This window comes from Galeopterus variegatus, unplaced genomic scaffold (genome assembly GCF_000696425.1).
Source record: "Galeopterus variegatus unplaced genomic scaffold, G_variegatus-3.0.2 Scaffold2713, whole genome shotgun sequence".
NCBI classification, from domain to species: Eukaryota; Metazoa; Chordata; class Mammalia; order Dermoptera; family Cynocephalidae; genus Galeopterus; species Galeopterus variegatus.
The window spans coordinates 8055-22657 of NW_007728824.1; the positions used below are offsets into that span (position 1 = coordinate 8055).

A 14603-nucleotide genomic window follows, 5' to 3' on the forward strand; every position below is an offset into this window, starting at 1 on the left:
AGGGTTGCGATCCATTGCCGGACACGGAAAAAGACAAAAAGACAAAAAAAAAAAAAAAACCAGAGTCTCTAGTGGATATCTGCACACCAAAGTTCACTGCAGCATTATTCACAATAGTCAAAGATGGAAGCATCCATCAGTGGAAGAATGCACAAAGAAAATGCAATGTAGGTATACAATGGAGTATTATTTAGCCTTAAAAAAAGAAGGAAATCCTATCATACACTACAACATGGATGAACCTTGAGGTTCATCCTCAAGTGAAGTGCTAAGTGAAATAAGCCAGAAACAAAATGACAAATACTGCGTGACTACACTTATTTGAGGTAACTAAAATGGTCAAACTCTCAGAAACAGAAAGTAGAAAAGTGACTGCCAGTGGCTGGGGGGAGGAGGATAAGGGGAGTTGTTGTTAATGAATACACAATTTCAGTTTTAGCAGATGAAAAAGTTCTAGAGATCTATTGCAAAACAATGTACATACAGTTAACACTACCATACCATACACTTGAAAATGGTCAAGATGGTAAATTTTATATTATGTGTTTCTGACCATAACTTAAAAAAAAAGAGATCCCAACCTCAATTTCCTTGTAAACATAAAGCAATGGGGACTATTAGATAATCTGTAGTTACTCCGAACAGTAACATTCAAAGATTCTAAAATAAAATTCCACACTGACCTATGACTGTACTGAACTCCAAGCACCTTGCCCAAATATGTTCACCAAAAGATCTAAAAGTTATGCTGTGAGCCCTGTAGCTTTCTGATTATTAACTTAAAAATGGAAAAAATTTTAATAGAAATAAACTCTTTCTTTTAAAAACCAAGATATAAGGATTAACTTACATAAATTTTAAGATTAAATGACAGGTCTCCAAGGAAAATACACTTTAACCACATTCTTGATTAAAATCAATATAAGCCCTTCCCTTGAAAAAGTAGCAGGTGTTTAGGAAACAGCAAATGTACTCAGTAAAACTCCGCTTATCTAACACAATCTCTACTAGCCTGGACAATGAAACTCACAATCCTACACTCTTAAAATCTATAAATTTTGGGCCGGCCTGTGGCTCATTCGGGAGAGTGTGGTGCTGATAACACCAAGGCCACGGGTTCGGATCCCATATAAGGATGGCCGGTTTGCTCACTGGGTGAGCGTGGTGCTGACAACACCAAGTCAAGGGTTAAGATCCCCTTACCGGTCATCTTTTTAAAAAAAAAAAAAACCTATAAATTTTCTGTAACTTCCTTTTCTAAATTACTAAATATAAGTTTCTATAGCAAGAATCAAACAGATTCTCAGTTCAAAATTATAATTATTTTGTCACTTTCAGAGTGAATTTCCCTCCAATATATAGGCTCAGCACTAATATTTATTGAGCGCTTACTTTGGTGCCAGGCGCTGTTTTAAATGTTTTAGCTATATTAACTTATTTGGTCCTCATGCTTCTTAGGTAAATCTCGTTATTATCTCTCTTCATGAAGAAACCAAGGCACAGAAAGGTTATATAATCATCAAAAGAAATAAATCTGCTAGGAGAGGCAAGAATGCTTTTTTTTTTGCTGGGTGGTACAGGGATCAAATCCTGGACCTTGTTGTTATCAGCACCACGCTCTAATCAACACAGTACTTTGCCATCTGAGGGAAGAATTTAAACCAAAGAAATCTGACTTTGATGCTACCACTTTTCGCCACTATACCATATTGGTTCTCTCAAGTCAAAATGAACTTTAAAAATACTACTACTTCCATTTATATGAAATCTCCAAAGTAGGTAAATGCAGAGAGAAGGGAAAGTAGATAGGCAGTTTTCTAGGGCTGGGGGAGGGGGAATGATGGTGGCAGAAGGAAAAGGGTGTACAGAGTTTCTTTCTGGAGTACTGAAAATATTCTAAAATCAACTGTGGTGATAGTTGCCCAACTTTGTGAATATACTAAAAATCACTGAATTGTATATATATGGATGGACTGCATGATGTGTGAATATCTCAATAAAGCTGTTTTTTTTATTTTAATGCCACTTTGCTCCAAACTGGAGCAGAGACTGAAACTTTTCTTCATTCAACAACAAAAGCCCCTCTGAAATAGGTATCTCAGATCATAGAGCTCCTGAACTCACTGGTCCCTGTGCCACACAGTTCATTCAAGTAAGGAGCCAGTCCTTTCAGTCATAGCTCTTCCTACATGAATGCCATCTGGTACGGCAGGAAGAGATCTCCTCCCATTTAAAAATTTTCAAAAGCACATAGAATTTTGTAAGTTTCCTTTACCTCTGCAACTCGAACCAAGACTGTAAAGCCAAAGGTATGCAGAGGGCATCTTCCTGAACCAAAAATATCACTCAAAGATTTGAGGAAAAAAGCTTAAATATTTTTCCTGAAGGTGACAACTTTAAAATAATATTTCTGTATTAGCACAGACACAGCTATAGAGTGGGTCAGAATGTATAACATTAAAATAAAATATGAGGGTCGGCCCGTGGCTCACTCGGGAGAGTGCGGTGCTGATAACACCAAGGCCACGGGTTCGTCTTTTGCTGTCTAGATTAATGCTCATCTGTAAAGATGGCAAGGTGCCTCCTTTAAAGATCTTTTGTTGATTTTACTTGTAAGTACCAACCATACTTCAGGTGACATGAACCATACTTCAAGTGAGCCTGGTGCTGACAACATCAGGTCAAGGGTTAAGATCCCCTTACCAGTCATCTTTTAAAAAATAAATAAATAAATAAATAAATAATAAAATAAAATAAAATATGAAACTTCAAGAGCTGGCCCCATCCCTTGGCCCTCAACTCTTATGTACCTACAGTCACTCTCCTATGATTAGAGTGGTTGAACTGGAAGTGGATGAGAAGCAGTACTTCAGACCAGAGTTTCTCGAAGTGTAGTCTATGAACTAATGCCAGTCCACAGACTCTTATTACTGATCCATGACCAAATAAACATGCAAGTTGAGAATACACATTTAGTAACTTTAATAACAATTTGATATTGCCATGACAAATTTGGACTTTTATTTTGCATTTCTTCAGGAGTTTCTCCCCATTTCAGTTTTCTGATTGTTTATTTAAACTGCATTTTACAAAAGTACTGGTCCACAACAGACTGAAAATTTTAAAAATCCCAATTCATCCTTCAACACAAATAGTGTGAGAAGTACTGCATTAGCAACTGGGAAGTGTAAAAGCACATGATGATATCCCTGCTGTTTACAGAGAAGGAATCTGTCGAGACAAATATTGTCTGCAGGTCAAGGAAAAAAAAAAAAAAAACTAGATATAAAGGGGCTGGCTGCTTAGCTCAGTTTGTTAGAGTGTGGTGTTATAATGCCAAGGTAAAGGGTTTGAATCCCCATACCAGCCAGTTGCTACAAAAAAAAACTAGATACAAAAAATGTTATCCAAACACCACAGAATTAACTTCCTAGTCTTGATGAGGGGGCGGTGGGGAACAGTACTTTTCCTCTACTCTCTTAGGCCTGTGAATTAAACAGACAAAAAAGAAATTAACAAGAGCAAATATTTATTTCATGTGCCTATGAAGGCTTCACAGAAAAAAACGTGAATATCCAAAGAGGTGATTAGACCTGGGAGCTTATATACCATTTTAACAAAAGGAGATAAATTGCAGAGAAGTGACTAGACAAAGGGAAAAGGGTTTGGGCTTCTAGGGATGGTAAATTGTGGGAAGGTATATGGAAGAAATTAATGGAAGTCAAGGGTTGTTTTAGTAAGGTTTGTTTATACAGACTCAAGTTGGCAGTGATAAGTTTTCTCTGGTGATGCAGAATTATTCTCTACTTCTTGGTGGTGGGTAGAGGGGGCAAGACACCTTGACAAAGGGAAATTTCCAATCTGCTGTTCTGCTTTTAGGCATACAGGGGAAGGGTAAAGAACTCATATTGTGTATACTGTTTCTCAGCTGCCTTCAGCTCCAATTAATCCTTATGCTAAAGTGGCATATTTGGGAGTGGCATATTATGATCCTTTTCATGCTCATGTAGAGAGGTAAAAAAAAGAAAGAGCCATGACAACCAACTATAATCTGAAAGAGAAGAGGGTGCAGTATAATCCACTGGGATTCCAATCACAAAATGTCAGTTCATCCTGCCATCCACACAACTCAGCTTACCCTGAGTCCTGGAAATCCAATCCAACACTCACTACATTCAGAACTGTACATGCAGATTTTATAAGGAAAATGTTAACTGAAAAGAGAATAGATCCTAAAAGACCACAATTTCATTAATAGGCAAAAAAACACTAAAACATTCTAATAATTCCAGGTCAGAACAGAAGCCCTACTGAGATCATTCAAAGGTAATATCTAGTTTACCAAGACAACATTTTTCTTTAACGTATTTCACTAATGCTGAGTTCCAAATGTATAGGAAAAAACTCTGGAAGCACTTGTACAGAAAGGAGAAAAGGCTAAAAAAAAATTTTTTAAATGTCAAATCTCCCAAATAGATAAGTAACCACCAAAGTAAAGAGAACTGGAGCATCTCTGCATTATATTTATAGGGTTCTAACTCTGTGTGGCCCAAGAAGCTCAATATTCTGGTCACTGTAAGCCTAAGAAGCTATTTTGAAAGCAAAATGCAAGATGTAATCTGAAAGATATCAACAATTGGGACCACACAAAGGGAGAGTTGAAAAGAGACCAACAAAACTAAGCTTAACAATAAGTAAACACTTATATGATTTTTCTATACACCAAGCAATAGTCTAAAAGCTTTACATAGATCAGCATATATAAACTACTGCAAATAACTGATGGCCATGCTTCCTAACTGGATTTACCCTTTGTTTTATTTAAGCCGACTGCTTTTACAAGGTTCCTGGCAAACTCCCAAATTATGAACTGAAAGTAAACTACATACTACAAATCCTCAAACATAACAATGTCACTGATTTTCAATCTCTTCAATATTTTAACAGTTTATTTCTCCTAGATATTTTACCTCATTATACCATAAGTTATTTTAAGAGTTGAACCAACTAACATCAACAATGACATGACTCAACATTAAACTAGAAATCAAAATCACTGATCTGTTAGGCTAAAATTGACTTTGCTTTCTAATACACTATTTCAATCAATTTTCACATAATTAACAGCATAACCAGTATGCTCAGGATAAAATTCAACAGAAACACCACATGAAAAATAGTTACCTGAATTTGAATCTGGAAAAGACAAATAGCAAATATTGGTTTTCTGAAAAAGAAAACAAAAGCTATGTATGCTGACACACACACACACCCCAATAGAAACAAACAGAAATATGACAGTAAACTATACAGAACAATATTTCTACTTACTTCTTTATCAGAAAGTTTGGAATGTTGAGGATAAATTACCTGGAAGAAAAGAGTTAAATCTTGTTAGACATATTATAAACATTAGTAGATATTTCTAAAATATTAGTTGGCTATGGCCAAATAGCTTTAAGAAATAGTTCACAATCGGAACACTCTCCTATTTTACAGAACGGGGTATTGCCTGATTCTAAAATTGCAAATAAAGAGCCAGTCAAGATCTTTAAATTAAATTTCTTGTAATTTTATCTTTTGCCTATTTGCCAGTCCCACAAATCCGGAGTGTAATTTCCAGCAGAGCACCAGCAGCACCTATAGCAGCCAGGCCGCAACTGTGGGCACCAGGATCATTGCTGCCTTACCTGCCTCCCTGCACTACAGCAGCCCTGCTTCCTGGCCCACAGCAGCACCATGATTCTTTGCAGAGATTCCAGTGGTGACAAGAAAAAAAAAACAAATGGGCAGCCCATCTGTGGCACACCTTCTACAATTATTATTGGTGTAAAGAAGATATTTCTGTCCCTCTCCACTGCCACCCTGACCAGTCTCACACCTGGACTGGGTGACAACTTCTTCAAAAAGGATAAAGCTCAGAAGGAAGGAGTGTGCCCAGGGACCTCACCAGGAGCTGCGGGCAGCCCCCTGCCCAAGAAACAGCAGGAGTGCACCCACGGACCTCACCAGGAGCAGCAGGCAACCCCCACCCAACAGAAGACAGGAGTGCACCTGGGGACTTGACCAGGAGCCATGGGAAGCCTCCACCTGACAGAAGGCTGAAACACGCCTGGGAACTGCAACCCCCGCCACTGCTACTAACACTGCTTCAGTACTGGTGGTCCACCACAGCCACGAACACAGCCACTGCTGCCACAAGCATGGCTTGCTGCCACAGCAGCAGCCACAGCTACTGTACAGGTGGCCTGCAGGCGACTAGACTGCATTGACACAAGGAGAGTCACTAGCAGAGTCCAGAAAAAGAGGAGGAAGTCTCTTTCCTCAAATCCCACTCCAGAGTAATAAAAGAAGCAACGCTTACCAGATGACCAGACATCAATGCAGAGATACAAGAAATACAAAAAAGAAAAGAAAATATGACACCACCAAAGGAATACAGTAATTATCAAGTACCAGACCCAATAGAGCAGGAAACCCTTGAAATAACTGAGAAAGAATTCCGAGTAACAATCTTAAGGAAACTTACTCAGATATGAGAAGACCCCGTTAGACAACTCAATGAAATAGAAAAAGTATCCAGAGTATGAAGGACTGAGTTTACAAAGAGATTTAAAAAGAATGAAGCAGAACTCCTGGAAGTGAAAGATTCATTCAACAAAATAAAAAACACAACCAAGAGTTTAAGCAGCAAGTTAGAGCAAGAAAAAAGAATTTCTGATCTTGAAGACAGTCTTTTCGAAATAACCCACGTGGACCAAAAAAAAAAAAAGAAAAAAGAATTTTAAAAAATGAAGAAAACCTAACAGAGCTATCAGACAAACTTAAGTGCACAAACATCCAAACCAGGGATGTTCCAGAAGAGGAGGAGAAAGGAAAATGCATTCAAAACCTATTCAATGAAATAATAACAGAAAACTTCCCAGTTACAGGGAGAGACATGGACCTTCAGATCCAGGAGGCTCAAAGATGCCCAAACAGATTCAACCCAAAAAGATCCTCTCCAAGACACAGTGTAGTCAAACTGGCAAAGCTCAAAGAAAGTATCTTAAAAATGGCACGAGAAAAGCATCAAGTCACCTATAAGTGAGTCCTCATCAGACTAACAGCAGACTTCTCAACAGAAACTCTATAGGACAGAAGAAAATAGGATGATATATTCAAAATACTAAAAGAAAAAAACTGCCAGCCCAGAATACTATACTCAGTAATGCTATCCTTCAGAAATGAAAAAGAAATAGTGTTTTCCCAGACAAATAAAAACTGCAGGAGTTCACCACCACACAATCAGACCTACAGGAAATCCTCAAGGGAGTCCTGAATCTGGAATCCAAAAAACAACAATCACTACCACAAATACACAAGAAAGAACAAAACCCACTGGTAGAAGAAAAATACAAATGAGAAACAGAAAGAAACTAAATCTTACCACCTTAAAAAACCAACAAACATTGAAGATAAACAATAAAAGAGGAAGAAAGGAGCAAGAGATATTTATAACAGCCAAAAGAAAAGCAACAACATATCAGGAGTAAAACAATACCTTTCAATAACAACCCTATATGTAAATGGATTAAACTCCCCACTCAAAAGACACAGACTAACTGATTGGATTAAAAAGCTGGACCCAACTATATGCTGCCTTCAAGAGACTCACCTCACCTGTAAAGACACACACAGACTAACAGTGAAGGGATGGAGTAAGATATACCATGCAAATGGAAACCACAAATGAGCAGGAGTAGCTATTCTTATATCAGATAAAAGAGACTTTAAACCAAAAACCATAAAAAGAGACAAGTCCACTATAATATGATAAAGGCATCTATCCAGCAAGAAGACATGACAATCATAAATATATATGCAGTCAACATTGCAGAACCAATATATAAAGCAAACCCTATTAGATCTAAAGAAAGATATAGACCCAATACAATAATAGATGGGGACCCAAACACTCCTCTCTCAGCATTGGACAGATCATCTTGGCAACAAATCCACACAGAAGCACAGGATTCAAACTATGCTTTAGACCAACTGGACCTGGCAGATATCTACAGAACACTTCATTCCACAACTACAGAATATACATTCTCCCCATCAGCACATGGAACATTCTCCGGAATAGACCACATATTAGGTCACAAATCGAGTCTCAACAATTTTAAAAAACTGAAACCATTTCAAGTATCTTTTCAGACCACAACAGATTAAAACTAGAAGTCAATAACAAATGAAATTCTGGAAAATATACAAATACATGAATACTAAACAACATGCTCCTGAACAATCTATGGATCCAAGAAGAAATTAAACAGGAAATCAAAAATTTCCTGAAACTAATGAAAATAAAGACACATCATACCAAAATCTGTGGGATACCGCAAAAGCAGTACTAACTGGAAAGTTTATGCAAAAAATGCTTACATCAAAAGAATAAAAAGATTTCAAATAAACAACTTAATGCTACACCTCAAAGAACTCGAAAAACAAGAACAATCCACTCCCAAAATTAGTACAGGGAATGAAATAATTAAGATTAGAGCTGAACTAAATGTTAATAGAAACCCCCCAAAATGATACAAAAGATCAACATAACAAAAAGTTGGTTTTTTGAGAAGATAAACAAAACCATTAGCTAGGCTGATTAAAAAAGAAGAGAGAAGACTCAGATAACAAAAATCAGAAATAAAAAAGGAGATATTACAATCAATACCAAAGAAACACAAAGAATCATTAGAGACTATTATGAACAACTATACACCAACAAATTTGAAAACCTGGAGGAAATGAATAAATTCCATTAATACAAACTACCACGACTGAACCAAGAAGAAACAGAAAACCAGAACAGACCAATAACAAGCAACAACATTGAAGCAGTAATCAGTAGTCTCCCAGCAAAGAAAAGCCCAGGACCAGATGGCTTTACTGCTGAATTCTACCAAACCTTTAAAGAGGAATTAATACCAATTATCCTCAAACTATTCCGAAAAATTGAAACAGAAGCCATTCTCCCAAACCCATTCTATGAGGCCAGCATCACCCTGATGCCAACCCCAGACAAAGACGCAATGAAAAAAGAAAACTACAGGCCAATATCTCTGATGAACATAGTAACAAAAATCACCCAACAAAATATTAGCAATAGAATAAAGTAACACATCAAAAAATTATACACCATGATCAAGTGGGATTCATCCCAGGGATGCAAGGATGGTTCAACATATGCAAGTCAATAAATGTGATACAGCACATCAACAAAATGAAGGACAAAACCATATGATTATCTCAAAAGATGCAGAAAAAACATCACAAAATTCAATATCCCTTCATGATAAAGACTCTCAGCAAATTTGGTATAGAAGGAAAGTATCCCAACACAATAAAAGCTGTATATGGCAAACCCACGGTCAATATCATCCTGAATGGGGAAAAGGTGAAAGCTTTTCCCTTAAGAATAGGAATAAGACAAGAATGTCCACTCTTTTTTTCGTTTTTTTGTCCTTTTTGAGACCGGCCGCACCGCGCTCAGCCAGTGAGCGCTGTGAGCGCACTGGTCATCCCTATATAGGATCCGAACCCACGGCGGGAACGCCGGTGCGCTCCCAGCGCCGCACTCTCCCTAGTGCACCACGGGCTCGGCCCTTTTTTTTTTTAAAGATGACCCGCAAGGGGATCATAACCCTTGACTTGGCGTTGTTAGCACCATGCTCACCCAGTGAGCTAACCAGCCATCCCTATATGGGATCTGAACTCGTGGCCTTGGTGTTATCAGCACCATACTCTCCCAAGTGAGCCACGGGCCGGCCTGAAGAATGCCCACTCTTACTGCTCCCATTTAACACAGTATTTGCAGTACTAGCCAGAGCAATCAGACAAAAGAAAGAAATAAAGGGCATCCAGATTGGAAAAGACAAAATCAAACTGTCCCTGTTTACAGATGGCATGATCCTATATATAGAAAAACCTAAAGACTACAAAAACACTCTTAGAGCTGATAAACAATTTCAGTAAAGTTGCAGGGTACAAAATCAACATGCAAAAAATAAGTAGTGTTTTAATATTCCAATAACAAACTAGCAGAAAAAGAAATCAAGAAAGTAAGCCCATTTACAATAGTCACCAGAAAAATAAAATACCTAGGAATCAATTTAATCAAGGAGGTAAAGATCTTTACAATGAGAATTACAAATCCCTGCTGAAAGAAATTGAAGAACTCACAAAAAAATGGAAAGACATTTCATGCTCTTGGACTGATAGAATTAACACCATGGAAATGTCCATACTACCCAAAGTGATCTACAGATGCAATCCCCATCAAAATACCAATGACATTCTTCACAGAAACAGAAAAAACAACCCTAACATTCATATGGAACAATAAAAAACCCCAAACAGCCAAAACAATCCTGAGGGGAAAAAAAAAAAAAGCCAGAGGCATAACATTACTGGCTTCAAGTTACACTACAGAGCAATAGTAACCAAATCAACATGGTACTGTCATAAAAATAGACACTCAGACCAACGGAACAGCATAGAGAACCCAGAAACCAACCCACATATGTACAGCCAACTGATCTTTGACACAGACAGCAGAACATACATCAGGGAAAAGACTGCCTCTTCAATAAATGATTCTGGGAAAACTGGACATCCATATGTAGAAGAATGAAACTAGACCCATACCTCTCGTCATATACCAAAATCAAGTCAAAATGGATGAAAGACTTAAATATAAGACCTGAAACTATAAAACTCCTAAAAGAAAACATAGGGGAAACACTTCAGGAATTAGGACTGGGCAAAGAATTTATGAACATGACCCCAAAAGCATAGGCAACAAAAGATAAAAATAAACAACTGGTGGGCTGGCCCGGTGGCGCACTGCGCTAGTGCGCCGCTTGGGAAGCGCGGAGGCCCTCCCGCCGAGGGTTCGGATCCCATGTGGAGACCGGTTCCTGCTCACTGGCTGAGCGAGGCGCGGGGGCAACACCGAGGGTTGCGATCCCGTTACCGGTCAGTAAAAAAGACAAAAAGGAAAAAAAAAAACCCTATTTCCCGGGCTGGCCCAGTGGCACACTGGAGAGTGCGCCGCTTGGGAAGCGCGGAGGCCCTCCCGCCGAGGGTTCGGATCCCATGTGGAGACCGGTTCCTGCTCACTGGCTGAGCGAGGCGCGGGGGCAACACCGAGGGTTGCGATCCCGTTACCGGTCAGTAAAAAAGACAAAAAGGAAAAAAAAAAACCCTATTTCCCGGGCTGGCCCAGTGGCACACTGGAGAGTGCGCCGCTTGGGAAGCGCGGAGGCCCTCCCGCCGAGGGTTCGGATCCCATGTGGAGACCGGTTCCTGCTCACTGGCTGAGCGAGGCGCGGGGGCAACACCGAGGGTTGCGATCCCGTTACCGGTCAGTAAAAAAGACAAAAAGGAAAAAAAAAAACCCTATTTCCCGGGCTGGCCCAGTGGCACACTGGAGAGTGCGCCGCTTGGGAAGCGCGGAGGCCCTCCCGCCGAGGGTTCGGATCCCATGTGGAGACCGGTTCCTGCTCACTGGCTGAGCGAGGCGCGGGGGCAACACCGAGGGTTGCGATCCCGTTACCGGTCAGTAAAAAAGACAAAAAGGAAAAAAAAAAACCCTATTTCCCGGGCTGGCCCAGTGGCACACTGGAGAGTGCGCCGCTTGGGAAGCGCGGAGGCCCTCCCGCCGAGGGTTCGGATCCCATGTGGAGACCGGTTCCTGCTCACTGGCTGAGCGAGGCGCGGGGGCAACACCGAGGGTTGCGATCCCGTTACCGGTCAGTAAAAAAGACAAAAAGGAAAAAAAAAAACCCTATTTCCCGGGCTGGCCCAGTGGCACACTGGAGAGTGCGCCGCTTGGGAAGCGCGGAGGCCCTCCCGCCGAGGGTTCGGATCCCATGTGGAGACCGGTTCCTGCTCACTGGCTGAGCGAGGCGCGGGGGCAACACCGAGGGTTGCGATCCCGTTACCGGTCAGTAAAAAAGACAAAAAGGAAAAAAAAAAAACCCTATTTCCCGGGCTGGCCCAGTGGCACACTGGAGAGTGCGCCGCTTGGGAAGCGCGGAGGCCCTCCCGCCGAGGGTTCGGATCCCATGTGGAGACCGGTTCCTGCTCACTGGCTGAGCACGGTGCAGGCGCAACACCGAGGGTTGCAATCTCGTTGCGGTCCCCGGTATGGGCTCGACACCGAGGGTTGCGATCCCGTTACCGGTCAGTAAAAAAGACAAAAAGGAAAAAAAAAAAACCCTATTTCCCATTGATATGTGATGCTTTTCTGTTATCTTTTAATAACTCTTTCTACCTCTTCACATTTCATATCATTTTAATGGATCCTCTACAGTGAAAGTGCAGAAAAATGGAGAGAAACCAAGTCCTTACAGCATTACTTAAACTATAAATTCAACTGTGCCTTGGGTTAGGCTTACCTGTAGACTTTGTAATAACATGGATCAATAAACTCTGTTTTCTTATGCCAGTTTGACCTAAGTTTCTGTCACTTTTAAGAGAAAGAATCATGATTGTTTTTTTTTTTTTTTTCCTTAATGGCACAAGGTACTGCTAGGTCCTAACCCACCAGATTGCAAGCCTAAGTTTCTGTCACTTTTAAGAGAAAGAATCATGATTGTTTTTTTTTTTTTTTCCTTAATGGCACAAGGTACTGCTAGGTCCTAACCCACCAGATTGCAAACATTCTTCCTGGCTTTGCATATTATGTGAAGTTTGACTCATTCCCCTAACAGCTATAACCCTTTGTCAGTCCCTAACTAGAGGCACTTGGTAGAGGTTAATTATATTCTACTCTCTGTAAACTGCTAAGTCATCTTTAACACCCAACCATCTAAATGCTGAACAATTCAGCCGTTTATGTCAAAATCAGTTACTCATCCAGTATCTCATTAAACCTGTCCGACACATCTCATTTAGTCATTCTTAACCTACTTAGCAGTCTTAGAATCACTTCTCTGGGTACTTTTTTCCCCAGGATAAATATAGCTTTATAGAATATCTTCTTGATGTTTTAATTTTAACAGATATCCCTTCAGATTATCAGAAATCAATAGGGAATTCTCCCACCACAAAAATGCCTTGATACATAGCTACTATTTTCTTCTGAGAAATACATCCTTCCATACCCATAAAGAGCACCTCACACACTGAATTCCCATCAAAGGTGGCATAAAATGGTGGCTCGTTTCTAAAGCAGCAATGAAAATAGATTAACATTAGATCATTACTCAATACCCAGATGTTGGTTACTAAATACCATTCTCTAATAAAAAGAATCAGAGCTCCTTGAGAGGTGGCCGATTATAGAGCCACGGCAGGAAAAGTACAAGATCAGCCTGTAGCATCTTGTGATAACAAAAAGAAAGGAAGAGTTCAAAAAAACAAAACAAAAAAAAGGGCATATCTAAAGGACACAGGAGCCAACCTAAAAGATGTACCAATGTTCAAAGCTGGAACAAAATAACAACAGTACTGGATTATAATCCAAATAATAAAAAGTATCCTTGATATAAACAAACAAATAAATAAATGAGATGGAACAATTCTTCCTCACAGAAGAATTCCAAATAATAATTGTAGAAGGAATAAGGAAAACAGAAAATCACTACTGGAACTTCAGAGTAATAACTGCTACAGGAAAAATCCACTTACAGATGCTGAAATTAGCAGGCAAAATTTGAGAAACAAGACATTACACAGTCTCAAAGTATCTCCCCCCAAATAAATATTTATCAATTACAAAGGGAAAAATAATAACTTTACAGTGCAGAAACCAACCAAACACCATCTTAACCAAGTGATCAAGATTAGAATCACAAGTAGTAAGACATATTCACATCTCTGATATGATGCACTGAGAAGTTCCCCTGACTTCTCATACTCCTTGATATGATGCACTGAGAAGGGCATATCACCTCTAGGGTACTCTTCAGAAAAACCCAAACTGAGGGACCTCCTATCAATCAGCTGACCATAGTCTTACAAAGAGTCAAGGTCATGAAATAAAAGGAAACAGTGAGGAACTATGGAGGCAGGAAATCTATATGCAATGCAGGAACCTGCATTGGGTCCTGAAACAGGAAAAGGACATTAGTTGAAAAACTGGTAAAATCTGAAAAGACTCTATAGTTTAGTAAATAGTATCATACCAATGTTATTTTCTTAGTTTTAATTATCGTATCATTTTTATGTAAAATGTTAATTTTAGGGGAAGCTGAGTGAATTATTTCTGCAACTCTTATGTAAGTCTAAAATTATCTTAAAATGAAAAAAAATTTTTTTTTTTTTGTCTTTTTCGTGACCGGTAAGGGGATCGCAACACTTGGTGTGGTGTCGCCCACACCACGCTCAGCCAGTGAGTGCACCAGCCATTCCTATATAGGATCCGAACCCATGGCGGGAACGTCGCTGCGCTCCCAGCGCTGCACTCTCCCAAGTGCGCCACAGGCCGGCCCGAAAAATTTTTTTTAAAGGTAACACCCGGGGCCGGCCCGGTGGCGCACTGGATAGTGCGCCGCTTGGGAAGCGCGGCGGCGCTCCCACCCGAGGGTTCGGATCCCATATACAGACCGGTTCCC

General features: G+C 39.9%; 1 protein-coding gene across 1 annotated transcript in view; it reads right to left on the reverse strand.

The window, feature by feature from the left end:
- LOC103598694 (protein DENND6A-like) overlaps nucleotides 1-14603 on the reverse strand; it is a gene marked incomplete at its 3' end in the record, with an annotated part of 36584 nt that overhangs the window by 4121 nt on the left and 17860 nt on the right. The window contains exons 2-3 of the mRNA XM_008582740.1: nucleotides 5332-5370; nucleotides 5185-5227 (exon numbers count right to left, since the gene is read on the reverse strand). Of these exons, the coding sequence (XP_008580962.1) occupies nucleotides 5185-5227; nucleotides 5332-5370 (82 nt within the window). The remainder of the gene's footprint in view (nucleotides 1-5184; nucleotides 5228-5331; nucleotides 5371-14603) is intronic.